The sequence below is a fragment of the Pseudophryne corroboree genome, chromosome 1 (assembly GCF_028390025.1).
Source record: "Pseudophryne corroboree isolate aPseCor3 chromosome 1, aPseCor3.hap2, whole genome shotgun sequence".
NCBI lineage: Eukaryota > Metazoa > Chordata > Amphibia > Anura > Myobatrachidae > Pseudophryne > Pseudophryne corroboree.
Genome location: NC_086444.1, coordinates 1,200,255,575 through 1,200,274,209, shown reverse-complemented (window position 1 = coordinate 1,200,274,209; position 18,635 = coordinate 1,200,255,575). Strand labels below are relative to the sequence as shown.

The window sequence follows — 18,635 nt, the reverse complement described above, 5'->3', positions numbered from 1 at the left end:
ACAGAGGAATTTCAACTGGGTCGTTTCCTTCATTTCCTTCAAACAGGACTGTCTATGGGCCTAAAATTAGGGTCCATTAAGGTTCAAATTTCGGCCCTGTCGATTTTCTTCCAGAAAGAACTGGCTTCAGTACCTGAAGTTCAGACATTTGTAAAAGGGGTGCTGCACATACAGCCTCCTTTTGTGCCTCCAGTGGCACCTTGGGATCTCAATGTGGTGTTGAGTTTTCTAAAGTCACATTGGTTTGAACCACTTTCCACTGTGGACTTAAAATATCTCACATGGAAGGTGTCGATGCTGTTAGCCTTGGCTTCAGCCAGGCGTGTGTCAGAATTGGCGGCTTTATCGTATAAAAGCCCTTACTTGATATTTCATTCTGACAGGGCGGAATTGAGGACTCGTCCTCAATTTCTACCTAAGGTGGTTTCTGCATTTCACATGAACCAACCTATTGTGGTACCTGCGGCTACCAGGGACTTAGAGGACTCTAAGTTGCTTGACGTTGTCAGGGCCTTGAAAATATATGTTTCCAGGACGGCTGGAGTCAGAAAATCTGACTCGCTGTTTATCCTGTATGCACCCAACAAGCTGGGTGCTCCTGCTTCTAAGCAGACGATTGCTCGTTGGATTTGTAGTACAATTCAGCTTGCACATTCTGTGGCAGGATTGCCACAGCCAAAATCAGTAAAAGCCCATTCCACAAGGAAGGTGGGCTCATCTTGGGCGGCTGCCCGAGGGGTCTCGGCTTTACAACTTTGCCGAGCAGCTACTTGGTCAGGGGCAAACACGTTTGCTAAATTCTACAAATTTGATACCCTGGCTGAGGAGGACCTGGAGTTCTCTCATTCGGTGCTGCAGAGTCATCCGCACTCTCCCGCCCGTTTGGGAGCTTTGGTATAATCCCCATGGTCCTTACGGAGTCCCAGCATCCACTAGGACGTCAGAGAAAATAAGATTTTACTTACCGATAAATCTATTTCTCGTAGTCCGTAGTGGATGCTGGGCGCCCATCCCTAGTGCGGATTGTCTGCAATACTTGTATATAGTTATTGTTACAAAAATTCGGGTTATTATTGTTGTGAGCCATCTTTTCAGAGGCTCCTTTGCGTTTATCATACTGTTAACTGGGTTCAGATCACAAGTTGTACGGTGTGATTGGTGTGGCTGGTATGAGTCTTACCCGGGATTCAATATCCTTCCTTATTATGTACGCTCGTCCGGGCACAGTATCCTAACTGAGGCTTGGAGGAGGGTCATAGGGGGAGGAGCCAGTGCACACCACCTGATCCTTAAGCTTTTATTTTGTGCCCTGTCTCCTGCGGAGCCGCTATATCCCCATGGTCCTTACGGAGTCCCAGCATCCACTACGGACTACGAGAAATAGATTTATCGGTAAGTAAAATCTTATTTTATATATATATATATATATATATATTCGTGGAAAAGATAGGCGGCACTCCAGGGTTTAGTCAAACAAAATTGTGTATTGGCATCACAAAATACAAAGTAACCGACGTTTCGGGGTCCGTGGCCCCTTCTTCAAGGTGTATGAAGAAGGGGCCACGGACCCCGAAACGTCGGTTACTTTGTATTTTGTGATGCCAATACACAATTTTGTTTGACTAAACCCTGGAGTGCCGCCTATCTTTTCCACGATTACCTATACCACGGAGGGCACCCAGGTTCTTTGTATGCTGCATCTAACGAGTGCCGGGCTACCCCACAAACGCTATATATATATATATATATATATATATATATATATATATATATATATATATATATATATATATATATATATATATATATATATATATATATATATATATATATATATATATATATATATATATATTTTAAAATCTATTTTAAGTGTTTTACAGATGAAGCTTTTTTTTTTTTTTTTTTATGTCAAATCTTAAATGTGTTTACAAGTATTTGAAACACTAATTTAGAATATGAAACCTTATATGTGAGCCGTGCATTTCGAACTGCAATTTAAAATCTTGGGGTATTTAACTAGAATTTCGATTTTATGGTCGAGCCCCTGAAAGTGGTGAAACGGTCAAATTTTTTCACTAGTTATCAAGAGATAGATAGATATATCTATCTATCTATCTATCTATCTATTTTTTTTTTTTTTTTCTTTTTCTTGCTGTGGTCTGAGAAAAAAAAAATGTGGTCTGACCATACATCCCAAAATGTCCCACCTTTTGAAGTGGACTGGGATAAAAAAGAAACCCACGAGCACCTTTAGCCCACTACTGTGATCGTATGGCCGTGTTCTGACCACATATGGTTAGTGCAGGCAGGGACAGCGTCATGAGCACCTGTATGGAGGGAACGGCCACTGCTGGGTGACCTGCTGCTGCTGCAGAGGAGTGACACGGGACCCCGTCTCATTAATACAGGACTTTTTTTATTTATTTATATTTTTCTATACAGTTGCGCTTTATCTGAGGTTTGCTTTTACATTTGTGTTTCATATTTTTTATTTTATTTTATTTTTGTTTCCCCCTAGGGAATCCGAACATTCCAAAACCTCGGCGTATCCTGAGGTCCTTCTGGGGCAGCAACCCGCACTTCCTTGGATCCTATTCCTACACTCAAGTAGGCTCCAGTGGAGAAGATGTAGAGAAGCTGGTGAAGCCACTGCCTTATACGGAGAGCTCAAAAACTGCTGTACGTACCCACGTGTCTAGTGTGTGTGTGTGAGACTTGCAGAATGGGAGATTTGCTACTTTTATCTCCCTTGTGGCAAAATGAGATGGTGTTAAACCCCCCCCCCCCCCCCCCCCCCCCCAAAAAAAAAAAACCCAACAAAAAAAAAAAACATACAGCCAACCCCCAGACTATATATCCAGGCCATTAGAGCACAATTTAATACCCATATTAAGTGTTTAAATGGGCTTTTTGGACTGCGCCCAAAAATACATGATCCTGCACCATATTACGGTTCTTATGTGTCTCCCAGGGTTATAGGTGGGGGTGGACGGGGCAGTTGTCCAGGGGCCCCCACACTGCACCAAACCTTGCCCCGACCCACTCTGCACCCTACCTGGCTCCCGCAGCAGTGCAGTCATTAAGGGAGGAGTTTTTATCTTTTTGAGACACAGCTTTGTCTTCACCTCTACAGTGAGTGAGACAGTCTCTCTAATCCTGAAATATTCACGCCCCCCCCCCTTCCCCGGTCTCACTCATTCTCTCCCTGTCACCCTCTTGCGCCTCTGTCTTCTCCCTTGGGAGAGTCCATTTTAGTGGTGTGATTAAAATGCCCAGAACGCTAGTATGTGATGTCAAATAAAATTTTAATGATCCCTCATTTAGTGCATAAGGTTTTCAAGTGTCCTAAAAAACAAGCGTTTAAATAAAGCCAGTGAAAATTGCCAAAAATATTGCGTTGTTCCCAAGCACAGATTTTAATTTTAAAAATGCCACATAGAAATGTTTTTTAGGGTATGCATCCCCCCCCTCCCCTCCATGTTTTGGGAAGATGGATTACTACTGAAGAGAGAATGGCAAAGAATTATTTGTTGGTTGCATTAAAAATAAGAAAAAAATTCTATATACTTTGGTTATGGTTACAGTTTTTGTTAGAAAGCACAAAAATGCTAACTTGTCCTGAGAGAAAAAAATTACTGTTTAATAAAAAAGTAATAGTTTGAATGCGACCAATGCAAACGCACACAGGTGGTAACGGCCTCCACAACTGAGGGGTTGCAATAAAAAATAGGATTTTGGTACTTACCAGGTAAATCCTTTTCTTTGAATCCATAGGGGGCACTGGAGTACTCTTGGGATATGGACGGCTTTAGCAGGAACAGGGCACTGAATATTTAAATTTTAGAACTCTCCTCCCCTCCATATCCCAGAGTACCTCAGTGTTTTTTACTGAGCTGAACAGGAGCGATAGAGAGGTTGACATTGGAGAATTACATATAACATAACGGACAACAATAAAGTTGACACATAACGTTACTGACAACTAAACAGTTGACACCATAACCGATAGAACTTGAAAATTTGAACCAGTCGGTGAGAATGTGTTACCATAAGATCCCCTGAACTTACCACAAACCAGGTAAAACTGCTCTGGGTGGGCGTCCAGTGCCCCCTATGGATTCAAAGAAAAGGATTTACCTGGTAAGTACCAAAATCCTATTTTCTTTTTCATCCACTAGGGGTCACTGGAGTACTCTTGGGACGTACCAAAGCTTCCCCCTTGGGCGGGAGAGCTGTTTGGCACCTGTAACACTAGGCGGCCAAAGCTAGAAGCTGATGCTGCAAACGTATCAAACTTGTAAAAGCGCACAAACATGTGCACTGATGACCATGTAGCCGCACGGCGAAGCTGCGTCGTAGAAGCCCCACGACCAGCTGCCCATGAAGTTCCCACAGAACATGTGGAATGAGCTGTTACTGATGTAGGCGGCTGTAGCCTAGCATGAAGGTAAGCCTGACGTATGGTCAGTTTAATCCATCTGGATAAGGTCTGCTTAGAAACTGGCCAACCCATCTTGGCAGCATCATAGAGAACAAACAATGTATCCGTCTTACGAACTGTAGACGTTCGGGATACATAAACGCGTAATGCGCGTACCACATCCAAAGTTCCAGAATTTCCTGTTAACACAGGAACTACTATTGGTTTATTGATGTGAAAAGATGACACGACCTTTGGTAAGAAAGCGGGATTCGTCCGAAGTTCCGCTCTGTCATCATGAAACACCAAATACGGTGGCTTGCTTGACAAGGCACCCAAATCTGAAATACGCCTTGCCGAAGCTAAGGCTAGGAGAAAACATTTTTCCAAGTGAGAAACTTAATATCCACTTGTTGTAAGGGTTCAAAATATGAAGACTGTAAAAAATCTAAAACCAGATTCAAGTCCCATGGCGCTGTAGGTGGAATGAATGGAGGCTGTACTCTGAGGACACCTTGCAGAAAAGTGTGTACAGACGGCAATAGAGCCAATCGTCTTTGAAAGTAAATTGATGATAAAGCAGATACCTGCACCTTTAGTGTAGATAAACGCAGACCTCCATCTAGCCCCGTCTGTAGAAATAACAAAAGACGGGATAACTTGAAAGATGATGTCGGAAACTTCCGAGCTTCACACCAACCTGTATTGGCACGCCAAATTCTGTAATAATGAGCTGCCGTAACTGGCTTCCTATCACGTAACATGGTTGGTATAACCGATTCTGGAATGCCCTCTTCTTAAGAGGGCGGTCTCAACAGCCACCCCGTCAGACGCAGCCGCGCTAAATCTGGGTAAAGGAACGGACCCTGTTGTAACAGGTCCGGACGTAGTGGGAGCGGCCAAGGATCGTCTGTGAGTAGTCCGCGGAGATCCGAGAACCAAGCTCTCCGAGGCCAATGAGGCGCCACTAGTATGACTGTGGCGGACTCTCTTTTGATCCGTTTTAGCAACAGAGGGAGCAGCGGAAACGGTGGAAACAGATACATGAGGCTGTACGGCCACGCAATTGTGAGAGCATCCACCGCCACTGCCTTTGGATCTCACGTTCTGGACGCATACTGAGGCGTTTGGTGATTGTGGCGAGATGCCATCAGGTCCACTTGAGGGTAACCCCACTTCTGGACCAACATGTGAAACACTTCTGGATTTAATGCCCATTCTCCTGGATGAAAATCCCGACGGCTGAGATAATCTGCCTCCCAGTTGTCCACTCCCGGAATGAACACTGCCGACAATATCACTTGGTGATGTTCGGCCCAATTGAGGATTCGAGCTATTTCCCGTATTGCCATGCGGCTTCTCGTTCCTCCTTGTTTGTTGATGTACGCGACCGCCGTCGCGTTGTCTGACTGCACCTGGACAGTCTGAGACCGAAGCATGTGCACTGCTTGTCCTAGCGCATTGTAAATTGCCTGGAGTTCCAGGACATTTATAGACCGCAATCTTTCGTGATCTTCCCAGAGACCCTGGAGCTGACAATTTTGAACGACAGCTCCCCAACCTCTGAGACTCGCGTCCGTCGTTAGAATTATCCAATTCCAGGCGCCGAACCGTTTCCCTGCGGTTAGATTGTGTACTTTGAGTCACCAGAGTAAAGATACTCTGGCCCGTGGTGACAACCTCACCCTGTGGTGAATCTGCAGATGCGAGCCCGACCACTGTGCGAGCACATCCAGTTGAAAACGACGCGAGAGAAATCTTCCGAACTGAAGCGCATCGAAAGCCGCCACCATTGTGCCTAAGAGGCGAATGCACAAATGTACCGAGACTGTGCATGGCTTGAGCACTAATTGTACCAGATGACGAATAATCTGTACTTTCTGTTCTGGTAGGTAAATTCTTTGATTTACCGTATCGAGAATCATACCTAGGAATTGAAGTCGTTGAGACGGAATTAGATGTGATTTCTTGAAGTTGACAATCCAACCGTGCTGAACTAGTACATTGGGGGTCATTCCGAGTTGTTCGCTCGCAAGCTGCTTTTAGCAGCTTTGCACACGCTAAGCAGCCGCCTACTGGGAGTGAATCTTAGCTTATCAAAATTGCGAACGAAAGATTAGCAGAATTGCGAATAGACACTTCTTAGCAGTTTCTGAGTAGCTCCAGACTTACTCGGCATCTGCGATCAGTTCAGTCAGTTTCGTTCCTGGTTTGTCACAAACACACCCAGCGTTCGCCCAGACACTCCTCCATTTCTCCAGCCACTCCCGCGTTTTTCCCAGAAACTGTAGCGTTTTTTCGCGCACACCCATAAAACGGCCTGTTTCCGCTCAGAAACACCCACTTCCTGTCAATCACATTACGATCACCAGAACAAAGAAAAAACCTTGTAATGCCGTGAGTAAAATACCTAACTGTATAGCAAATTTACTTGGCGCAGTCGCACTGCGGACATTGCGCATGCGCATTAGCGACTAATCGCTCCGTTGCGACAAAAAAATAACAAGCGAACAACTCGGAATGACCCCCATTGTTCGTTAGCAACGCATGTTGGAGGAGCATCTGTTGAGACGGAGCTTTGATGAGCAGATCGTCCAAGTACGGAACTATTATCACTCCCAGGGATCTGAGATGAGCTATCATCAAAGACATCACTTTGGCCTCTCGTCAGCACCTCGGGTATTCACCAAACGGTAGAGCCTGAAACTGGTAATGGTTCTGCCGTATTTGCAAAACGCAAGAACCTCTGATGAGGTGGCCAAATCGGAATGTGTAAGTACGCATCCTTGAGATCTAGCGCAATCATGAATTCCTGTGGCTCTAAACCTGCAATTACTGACCGCAGAGATTCCATCTTGAATCTGTAGTAAGTGACGTACTGATTGAGACCCTTTAAGTTCAATATTGGCCTGACTGAGCCATCCGGCTTTGGTACCACAAACAGACTGGAATAATAACCCTGACCTTGTTGGTGTACAGGGACCGGAATCAAAACTGCTGAATCCAGCAGGGCCTGAATGGCAATTTGCAGAACCGCCCTCTTGTCGTCCGACAGAGGCAGTCCTGTCTTGAAAAACCGCAGTGGCGGGAGACAGTCTAACTCTATTTTGTAACCTTTTAACACTGAATTGCGGATCCACCCATCTGTGGATGTCTGGAACCACGCCAAATTGGAACGTCTGAAGGCGCGCTCCCACAATTGGAGATCCGAGATGGGCTGGGAGCCCGTCATGCCACTGGCTTGTCGGTGACCTTAGCGTCCTGAGGACTGGTGTTGGTTTGTTGGAAACCACGTCCTTGACCTCGTCTACCTGGCGTGGCAGTTCCTCTACCACGGCCTCGAAAGGGTTGAAGTCTAAAGGATTTGAACGCCGGGCCAGAGTATTTCCGTCTAGGTACCGTTGGAGGCAATGGTAGGAAAACAGACTTTCCTCCCGTGGCCTCAGAAATCCATTTGTCCAATTCAGGACCAAACAACTTCTCGCCACCGTAAGGTAACGCCTCTATACCTCTTTTGACCTCTGCCAAGAACGCAGCCAGAGTGCTCGTCGTGCTGTAACTAGCGACGATGAAAGGCGAGAAGTGAGCTGACAGACGTCAGTAGAAGCTGTACATAGATAATCGGCAGCTTCACAGATTTGATCAGCGAGAAGTATAAGGTGATCGTCATGTAGGGCAGACTTGAGTTCTGTTATCCATACCATTAGCGCCTTAGTTACCCAAATGCCAACCAACCCAGGTCTAAGCAACACTCCTGCTGCTATATACATGGACTTTAGCATTCTATTTTACGGTCTGAAGGGTCTTTAAGCGTAGTAGCAGTTGGTACTGGTATGGTTCATTTCTTTGTAAGTTTTGGTGGATTCTCCCATGTAGATGTCACTGACTCTGGAAACGGGTAACTAGACTTAAATCGGCGAGGTATAGAAAACCGTTTATCCGGATTCTTCCGTGTTTCTACTAACATCTTATTAAGAGATTCCGAAACAGGAAAACCCATTGGAGATCTGTCGTTTAGTAAATACGACTTCATCATATGTCAGAAGCTCCTCAGTCTCTGCCTGGGCTGTTAAAATCATCACTATCTGACTGCTGGTCTAATTCACCCTCCTCACCCTCAACTTGCGCAATGAGGTCTGGCATGGAATCGTCAGAATGCAACATAGCAGAAACTGGTAAATCATAAGACAAATGAAATTTATCCCTTCTACCCAAAGTGGACTTGGACCTTTGCAAAGGCTGAGAGCCCTCCGGTAGTTCTGGCGGTCTCACCCGAGACTCGGATCTTGCCGCTTCCCGCTCGTGTAGAGCGGCGGCCAATTCTGTTTGCAACCCAGCCATTACATTTGCTAACCTAGACCATGGAGGGTCCGGGGATGAAACCGGCTTTGAAACTGGAGCGGAAAATGTATGTGTAGCTGAATTCACAAAACATACTGTACATGTGGTAGATCCATTTACAGACATTGCAGTGAAACTGCTTTTTAGTTGTTTGCTGGTGCCTTACTCATTATGCAGACAGACAATACAATATACAAAGACAGACACTTGCACGACTCAGTAAAATTGTTACTAATGTGTGTAAAATATATATATATATATATATATCTCCGAAGTGCAGTGCACGTGGCCAGTACTATATGAAACCTGATCCAAAATTCCCACTAACACCCCTGCGCCTCCGGTGGAGTAGAGATGTAGGACAGGAACGTTCTGGAATCAGGGAGAAACAGGAAGCATGGTTAAAATGGCCCCCATGCCCTGCTTACAGTTAGAATCACAAGTCAGGTTACAATACATGACTTTATAACCTGTGCCTGACTTTGCCTTTAATATAGGCTTAACAGCCTATTAATATAACCCATGCAGCATATGTAAAATGGCAGCCTGCCATGCAGCCTATGCTTTTCCCCCTTGCAGCAGCACTGCCTGTGAGCAGACTTCTCCCCCCTCCCCCTGTGCTCTGTGTACCGCTGCGGGGAGCGGTTGCCGGGGAGCGGTACCTGAAATCTGGAGTCATTGCAGGGAGCGCGCTATATGGAGAGCGGCTGTGCTGCGAAAGTGTGAACAGGGTGCGGCGGGCCGTAGCGGCGCTAGTCGGAGCGGCTGTGCTGCGGCGGTCGAAGCGGCTGGGGCGGGCGCTGAGCCCCATACAGCGCGGACGGAGCGGCTGGGCGGGCGGCCTGTAATTAGCGGCAAGTGCAGGCGGCAGTGATAAACACGGACCCCACACAGCGGGGTGGCAGTGTGCGCTGACCGCCCCGTCCCCCCCAGCATACCTTGTCTCCAGTAGTGAGGGCTGTGACGGGGCTTCTGTCTGTAAGCTCCGTCCAGCTCTTCCTGCAGGTCAGTGAGTGAGCTGCGTGTGGCTGTGAGGGTGCTCTTTGTGAGGACCGACACGCCATGCGCTGCCTCCGTGCAGCGGCACTATCCCGGACCCACGTTTTTTTTATAAACTGGGAAGGGATATGCTGAAGTTGTAAAGATTTTTTTTTTTTTTTAAATTAAAATCAAAAATAAAATATTCAAAGAAAGTGTGGGAGCTCCATACAAGCCTGGTTAGTGCTGTGAGCACAGAAAAAACACTGAGGTACTCTGGGATATGGAGGGGAGGAGAGTTCTAAATTTAAATATTCAGTGCCCTGTTCCTGCTAAAGCCATCCATATCCCAAGAGTACACCAGTGACCCCTAGTGGATGAAAAAGAAATGGTTTTATTCACAGTCTAATTAACCAGGATAAATGCGAGTAGTGGTGCCTTTGCCTTGCCCGTGATTTTTTACCAGTGTGTTTTTTAATTTTTTTTTTTTTTTTTTCCCCCTAGCCCATGCAGGTGATGTTTTCTGGTGAGGCCACGCACAGAAAGTATTACTCCACGACCCACGGTGCTTTGCTGTCCGGCCAGAGGGAGGCGGCTCACCTAGCCGATATGTACCAAGATCTCTTACAATGCAAAAACTAAAAGCTGCCATGCTGTAAGAACCACTAACTTGTGACACCCCATCCAGTGTGTGTGCTCTTTCCTCCATCCATTTTTTCTTTTTTTCTTTTCCTTTTTTTTTTTCTTCTTTTAAATGTTGAAGTAGAAGAATTTTTAACTTTTTTTTTTTTTAAATCCTAATTTGCTTTAAAACAAAAGAAGTCTGTAGCAATTTCATGTACTGTACTAACAGGGAAGGGTGCTCTTCTGTCCTAATAATGTTCTGTGTCATTTTAAATTTTGCACACTTGGTGCCTTTTTTTTTTTTTTTCTAAACATTATTATTATTTTTTTTCCCTGTATTGTAAGTGCCTTCTATAATAAATAATACAAAATGATTCAATAAAAGAATATCAGGTCAGAAGATTGTCTGCCTTGTGACGCTATAGAGTTGTAATCCTAGAATTACAATGGCTGTTTTGTTTTAGTAGCAAAGCTGAACAAATCTGTTTAATTGGCAAGGCCACCTATGTCGTACTGTACGTATTTTTATATTTTTGTTTTTTTTTTAATACCTCTGAAGCTGTGACTATTCCGTCTGTCTTCTCTAAGCTGCTGCAGGAGATGGTTGTAGCTGTGATGGGGTGAGCTGACAATGGGGGGGGGGTTATACTTTGATATAGTGGGGTACGCAAACCTTAACAAAACTGGACTTTAAGATTACAAATTTAGCCACAAGATAATGTGCCCCAGATTTTTGTGTCTTCTCCAAGTGGGAATCTAGCTGTGATTTATTTATTTATATTGTGATCTTGGCGTATATAGCTAGTACAGCATTGGCTTCAGAATTCAGCAGGACATAATGGAGTACGATATCGCCGGAGCTGCAGTATGCCGGCTGATCTCGGACGTTTTTGTTTTAAAATGTATTTTATTTTAAAGGGGCAATCACTTACAAGGCGTGTGTTTTCCTAATAACTGACTGCCCCTTAAAAACAGTCAGATCTTTTGGTTTCCCTTACATCACACCACATATATTTAAACAAGGAACAGTTGAAAGGCTTATTAACACACTACAGTTTTTTTTTTTTTGTTTATGCAAAAAACATAACTACTTGTTATCTACACACACACACACACACACACACACACACACACACACACACACACACACACACACACACCCCCCCCCCCCCCCATCTGTGCCCACATTTGCCGGTTTACAAATACTCCGGAAAATGTGCTGCAATAAAAATGCACAATATAGTTCCACCTGCTCCCAGCTACGGACCACCCCATTCATTTATTTACATTCTTCAGTTTCCTCCTCGAGTAATGCCCACTTAAGTTTCTCTTGTGCTAAGATAATGAGGAAAGTTAGCAGACCCGATGTTTTTTTTTCTTGTTTGTTTTTTTTTTGTTTTGCCATTTCTTGAAAATAAGGTGTACCTAGAATCTGTAGAAGTTCAGCTGGAATGTACAGGGGCAATGTTGTGTTTCTGGAACTGCTGACTAGAGAGGGGGATTGAAGTGCACTTGGGAATGACTTCTTAAATACGCCTCCTTCTCCACACCCACCAGCTAATTTTTTTAAATGGAAAAACTCACTTTTTAAACTAAAATACAACTTGATGCAATTGTGACTGTAGTCTGCATGGAACACTCCTGGTGTAATCTCTTTGCACCCTTGCGGAGCGTGCAATCCACACACATTGTGCTCACTTGTGAAAACGTAGACTGTGGTAAATGCATCTTCACTGTGCTGTTATAAAGGACGCCTGCACTGGTCTAGAATCCATCGATCTCAACCTGACCCGATTTTATTTTGTGGTCTTTAGATTTTTGAAAAATTCTGCTCTCCCTAAATATACTTTTATTATATATATATATATATATATATATATATATATATATATATATATATATATATATATATATATATATATATATAAATAAATATAATTTTTTTTATTTTTTTTGTAATCTGCATATTAGGCCCAGGTTTGGGAACTGATTAATTCAGGCATGACTTCTGGCTAGCCTAATGCACAGTTCCTATGTTCATACAGAATGATTTGCTAACAAAAATGTGAATAACTCAGGGATTTCATCCATATAGTGTGTATTTTTGTTGTGGATGTTTTTCTTTCTTTTCTTTTTCTTTTATATCCCAAATTTTATCACTGTGGCCCCAAACACCCGGTGTCTCCTGCATGGGGGATATTATGGTATAATACACTTGTTTGAAAAATTCAATGGTAAGGAAACGGCGACATAAGTTATGTAGGAGCTGCGGTTATTATCGGCTTCCTAAATGAGCCCTACAGGCGGATCAGGATAAGAGTGAGACAAACCTGTGTATATTTGCATGATTGTGTAGCGTAGAGGTCCTGCTTACCCCGGCAAGGTGTAATATACCATTCTAAAATGGTTTCTTATTTTGCTATTGAATATGATTTACGGCTTGTCAAAATACAATCCAAGACCCCTATGGAATGTGTAGGATACTTAAGTTCAGGGTTTACTTTCCAGGGCATCATGCACAGTAAACATCCTTCCAGCATTTTATATCCGAAAAAGTAATGAACGTTTTAAAATCTGCTTTCATATGTAAATGACGATGCATCCATACCCAGTCATTGATATAATTTTTTTTTTCTTCTATCTGTGCGATTATTGGGTAACCAGGATATGTCTTGTGCTATTGTTGCACACTACCGCCTCCGCATTTGTGTCTGTGGTATCACTAATTCCTAGTGAGTATATAGGCTGAATGGTGGTGGCCATTGGCGCAGCCCGCAAACTGGGCACTTGAAGTATTGTGGGGTTTTGGGCTTTTATTTTTTTTTGGTGGTCATTGCACGTTTTTTTTAGAGCATGGTGGATATGACTTTATACTGATGCATAATTACTGTATCTGGATGTTTTAAGGCGAAGGAAAATGTAAACGTCTTGTTTTATTGTGTTGTCTGTCGAAAAAGAAGATGAAATAATAAACACAAACTTGTAACTGCATTGTGACTGTATACCATCTCTCCGTGCGTTACTGTGCAATACACGAGCAATTGAACTACTTCCGCCAGGCTTACTGCAATCAAAAATATTAAAGAATCCTGCTCGATAATGGTTTCTCCCTGCTAAGGAAAACACCCTTCCCTGACCAGAAAGGCAGTGGGAGGTGACCTGGATTCTTTTTACTTTAGGTTTGTCTGCATACAATTTGCCTACTAGTCTGTGCCACCTTCAGCTTCTCCTGTCAGTGCTTCGCCTTCCCCTGGACTCTTCTGGCAGACTTTAAAGCGCCATCCTTTTCTTCATCTTTCCCATTTTGTAATATGTAAAGTACTATATATGGGATAAGACTGTGCTTACTCCTAATACGAGAGTCTTTCAGTATTGTTTTGGTAGTACCATTCAGTGTCTGAAATAGCTGAAACATACATATAAGAGCATGCCCCCAAATTTAGAAAATGTGGTCTGGTGTAAGATGTACATACAGTAAAAATTTGAAAAAAAGTCCTATTTCTCTTACGTCCTAGAGGATGCTGGGGACTCCGTAAGGACCATGGGGTATAGACTGGCTCCGCAGGAGACATGGGCACTATAAAGCACTTTTAGTATGGGTGTGCACTGGCTCCTCCCTCTATGCCCCTCCTCCAGACCTCAGTTAGATCCTGTGCCCAGAGGAGACTGGGTGCATTACAGAGGAGCTCTCCAGAGTTTCTCTGAAAAAGATTTTTGTTAGGTTTTTTATTTTCAGGGAGCACTGCTGGCTGGTGGTCTTCAGTATGCCGGCGGTCGGGCTCCCGGCGACCAGCAGACCGGCGCCGGGATCCCGACAGCTGGCATACCGACACTTATTCTTCCTAGTGGGGGTCCACGACCCCCCTGGAGGGAGAATAAAATAGTGTGGTGCGCGTAGCGCGCCCGCAAGGGGCTCATTTGCGCTCGCCACACTGTCGGTAGGCCGGCCTCCCGGCGCCGGTAAGCTGGTCGCCGGGAGGCCGGCCGCCAGCAGATCGTAGTGAACCCCTGCTGGCAACAGGCTCCCTGCATCGTGGGACTGAGGAGAGAGAAGCAGACCTACTTAAATGATAGGCTCTGCTTCTTAGGCTACTGGACACCATTAGCTCCAGAGGGATCGGTACGCAGGTCTCACCCCGCCGTTTGTCCCAGAGCCGCGCCGCCGTCCTCCTCACAGAGCCGGAAGACAGAAGCCGGGTGAGTATAAGAAAAGAAGACTTCAAGGCGGCAAAAGACTTCAGATCTTCACTGAGGTAAGCGCGCAGCGGTAACGCTGCGCGCCATTGCTCCCACACGCTACACACACACACACACACAGAACGGGCACTGATGGGTGCAGGGTGCAGGGGGGGCGCCCTGGGCAGCAATAAACCTCTGGTCTGGCAAAAACGGGTACATTAGGCTGCAGAGGCAGTAAATGAAGAGATCCCCCGCCATTTTTTGTATATTGAAGCAGGACCGAAGCCTGCCGCTGGAGGGGGCGGAGCTTGATCCCTCAGCACTAACAGCGCCATTTTCTCCACAGAACGCTGCAGAGAAGCTGGCTCCCCGGACTCTCCCCTGCTGAACTCTGTGACAGAGGGCTGAAAAGAGGGGGAGGGGGGGGGGGGGGCATGTTTAAGGGGCAGTGAGTGTATAACATTGAGTATATATATATATATATATATATATATATATATATATATATATATATAGCGCGCGCTGTCTGGGTTTTTCCAGTGTCAGTTTGGCGCTGGGTGTGTGCTGGCATACTCTCTCTGTCTCCCCAAAGGGCCTTGTTGGGGAATTGTCCCCTTATAGATATATCCCTGTGGGGGTGTCTGTACGTGCGTGTCGGCATGTCTGAAGCGGAAGGCACGTCCAAGGAGGAGGTGGAGCAGATGTGTGGTGTGTCTCCGTCGGCAACGCCGACTCATGATTGGATGGACATGTGGCATATGTTAAATGCGAGTGTGGCCTCATTACATAAAAGACTGGACAAAGCAGAGTCCAGGGAGAAAGCAGGGAGTCAATCCATGGATTGGACTGGGTCACAGGGCTCTTCTGGGTTTCAAAAACGTCCCCTATCCCAAATAGTGGACACTGGTACCGACACGGATTCTGACTCCAGTGTCGACCTACGATGATGCAAAATTACACCCAAGGGTGGCAAAAAGTATTCGGTGTATGATTATTGCAATAAAAGATGTTTTGCATATCACTGATGACCCTCTGTCCCTGACACGAGGGTATGCATGTATAAGGAAAAGAAACCTGAGGTAACCTTTCCCCCATCTCATGAGCTTAACGAGTTATTTGAAAAAGCTTGGGAAACTCCAGATAAAAAAACTGCTGATTCCCAATAGGATTCTTATGGCGTATCCTTTCCCTGCACAGGACAGGGTACGTTGGGAATCCTCTCCCAGGGTGGACAAGGCTTTAACGCGCCTGGCCAAGAAGGTGGCGATGCCATCTCCGGACACGGCAGCCCTCAAGGATCCTGCTGATCGCAGACAGGAGACTACTTTAAAGTCTATTTATGCTCATACGGGTGCTTTGCTCATACCGGCAATAGCATCGGCGTGGGTAGGTAGCGCAGTTGCAGCATGGACAGATTCCTTGTCAACTGACCTTGATCCCCTAGACAGGGATACCATTTTATTAACCTTAGCCCACATTAAAGACGCAGTCTTATATATGAGGGATGCACAAAGGGACGTTGGGCTGCTGGGTTCCAGAGCCAATGCCATGGTTATTTCTGCGAGACCAGCTCTATGGACCCGCCAATGGACGGGTGATGCAGACTCGAAGAAGCATATGGAGGTTTTACCTTACAAAGGTGAAGTGTTTGGGGAGGGGCTCGCGGGCCTGGTTTCAACAGCTACCGCGGGTAAATTTACCTTTTGTTCCCCCACAGCAAAAAAACTCCACAGTATCCGATGCAGTCCTTTCGGTCTCATAAGTCCAGAAGAGGTCGGGGTTCCTCCTTACTTGCCAGAGGTAAGGGTAGAGGGAAAAGAACACCAGCTTCGGCTAGTTCCCAGGAGCAGAAGTCCTCCCCGGCTTCTACAAAATCCACCGCCTGACGCTGGGGCTCCCCTAAGGGAGTCCGCACCAGTTGGGGCACGCCTTCGACTTTTCTGCCAGATCTGGGGTCTTTCAGACATGGATCCTTGGGTGATGGAAATTGTTTCCCAAGGCTACAAGCTGGAATTCGAAGAGGTGCCCCCACGCCGATTTTTCAAGTCTGCCTTACCAGCTTCACCCCCAGAGAGGGAAGTAGTGTTAGCTGCAATTCAAAAGCTGTGTCAACAGCAAGTGGTTGTCAAGGTTCCCCTGGTCCAACAGGGAAAAGGGTATTATTCAATCCTGTTTGTGGTCCCGAAGCCGGATGGTTCGGTCAGACCCATTTTAAATTTAAAATCCCTAAACCTGTACTTGAAAAAGTTCAAATTCAAGATGGAATCGCTCCGAGCTGTAATATCCAGCCTGGAAGGGGGGATTTTATGGTGTCACTAGACATAAAGGATGCTTATCTTCATGTCCCCATATATTCCTCTCATCAGGAGTACCTGAGATTTGCTGTACAGGACTGTCATTACCAGTTTCAGACGTTGCCGTTTGGGCTTTCCACGGCCCCGAGTATTTTCACCAAGGTGATGCCGGAAATGATGGTGCTCCTCCGCAAACAAGGAGTCACAATTATCCTATACTTGGACGATCTCCTGATAAAGGCGAGATCGAGAGATCAATTGCTGAAGAGCGTGTCGCTCTCCCTGAGAGTGCTCCAACAGCACGGTTGGATTCTAAATCTGCCAAAGTCACAATTGGTTCCAACGACTCGACTATCATTCCTAGGCATGATAATGGACACGGAACAAAAGCGTTTTTTTCTCTCATCTGAAAAAGCTCAGGACCTCCAGAACATGGTCAGAGACCTGCTAAAACCAAAAAGAGTGTCTGTTCATCCATGCACTCGAGTTCTGGGAAAAATGGTGACAGCCTACAAGGCCATCCCCTTCGGCAGGTTTCATGCAAGGACTTTTCAGTGGGACCTTCTGGACAAGTGGTCCGGGTCCCATCTACAAATACATCAGAAAATAACGCTGTCCCTCAGGGCCAGGGTGTCTCTCCTATGGTGGCTGCAGAGTGCTCTCCTTCTAGAGGGTTGCAGGTTCGGCATTCAGGACTGGGTTCTGGTGACCACGGACGCGATCCTCCGAGGATGGGGAGCAGTCACACAAGGAAGAAATTTTCAGGGACTATGGTCAAGCCAGGAGGCTTGTCTACACATCAACATACTGGAATTGAGGGCCATATACACCAGCCTACGACAAGCGGAAAATCTTCTTCGCGACCTACCGGTTCTGATTCAATCAGACAACGTCACAGCCGTGGCTCATGTAAACTGCCAAGGCGGGACAAGGAGCAGAGTGGCGATGGCGGAAGCCACCAGGATTCTTCGCTGGGCGGAAAATCACGTAAGCGCTCTGTCAGCTGTCTTCATTCCGGGAGTGGACAACTGGGAAGCAGACTTCCTCAGTAGACACGATCTCCATCCAGGAGAGTGGGGACTTCATCAAGAAGTTTTTGCAGAGATAACAAGTCTCTGGGGAATTCCTCAAATAGACATGATGGCGTCCCGCCTCAACAAGAAGCTTCGGAGGTATTGTTCCAAGTCCCGGGACCCTCAGGCAGTAGCAGTAGACGCCCTGGTGACACCATGGGTATTTCAGTCGGTCTATGCGTTTCCTCCTCTTCCTCTCATCACAAAAATTTTGAGGATCATAAGACAAAAAAGAGTACAGACAATGGGGGTGATTCCGAGTTGTTCGCTCGCTAGCTGCTTTTAGCAGCATTGCACACGCTAAGCCGCCGCCCTCTGGGAGTGTATCTTAGCTTAGCAGAATAGCGAACGAAAGATTAGCAGAATTGCGAATAGAAATTTCTTAGCAGTTTCTGAGTAGCTCTAGACTTACTCCTACACTGCGATCAGTTCAGTCAGTTTCGTTCCTGGTTTGACGTCACACACACGCCCAGCGTTCGCACAGACACTCCCGCGTTTTTCCCTGACACGCCTGCGTTTTTCCGCACACTCCCAGAAAACGGTCAGTTTCCGCCCAGAAACACCCACTTCCTGTCAATCACACTACGATCAGCAGAACGATGAAAAAACTTTTACGCCGTGAGTAAAATACCAAACTTTTGAGCTAATTTACTTAGCGCAGGTGCGCTGCGTACATTGCGCATGCGCAGTTTGCGACTAATCGCTCCGTAGCGAAAAAAATAA

At 45.7% G+C, this 18,635-nt stretch overlaps 1 protein-coding gene across 1 annotated transcript in view; it reads left to right on the top strand.

The window, feature by feature from the left end:
* SMOX (spermine oxidase) overlaps positions 1–10,766 on the top strand; it is a 56,033-nt gene extending 45,267 nt beyond the window's left edge. Inside the window, exons 6-7 of the mRNA XM_063925319.1 lie at positions 2,522–2,682; positions 10,247–10,766. Coding sequence (XP_063781389.1) covers positions 2,522–2,682; positions 10,247–10,384 — 299 coding nt within the window. The 3' untranslated portion in view covers positions 10,385–10,766. The remainder of the gene's footprint in view (positions 1–2,521; positions 2,683–10,246) is intronic.
* The last annotated feature ends 7,869 nt before the right edge of the window (positions 10,767–18,635 follow it).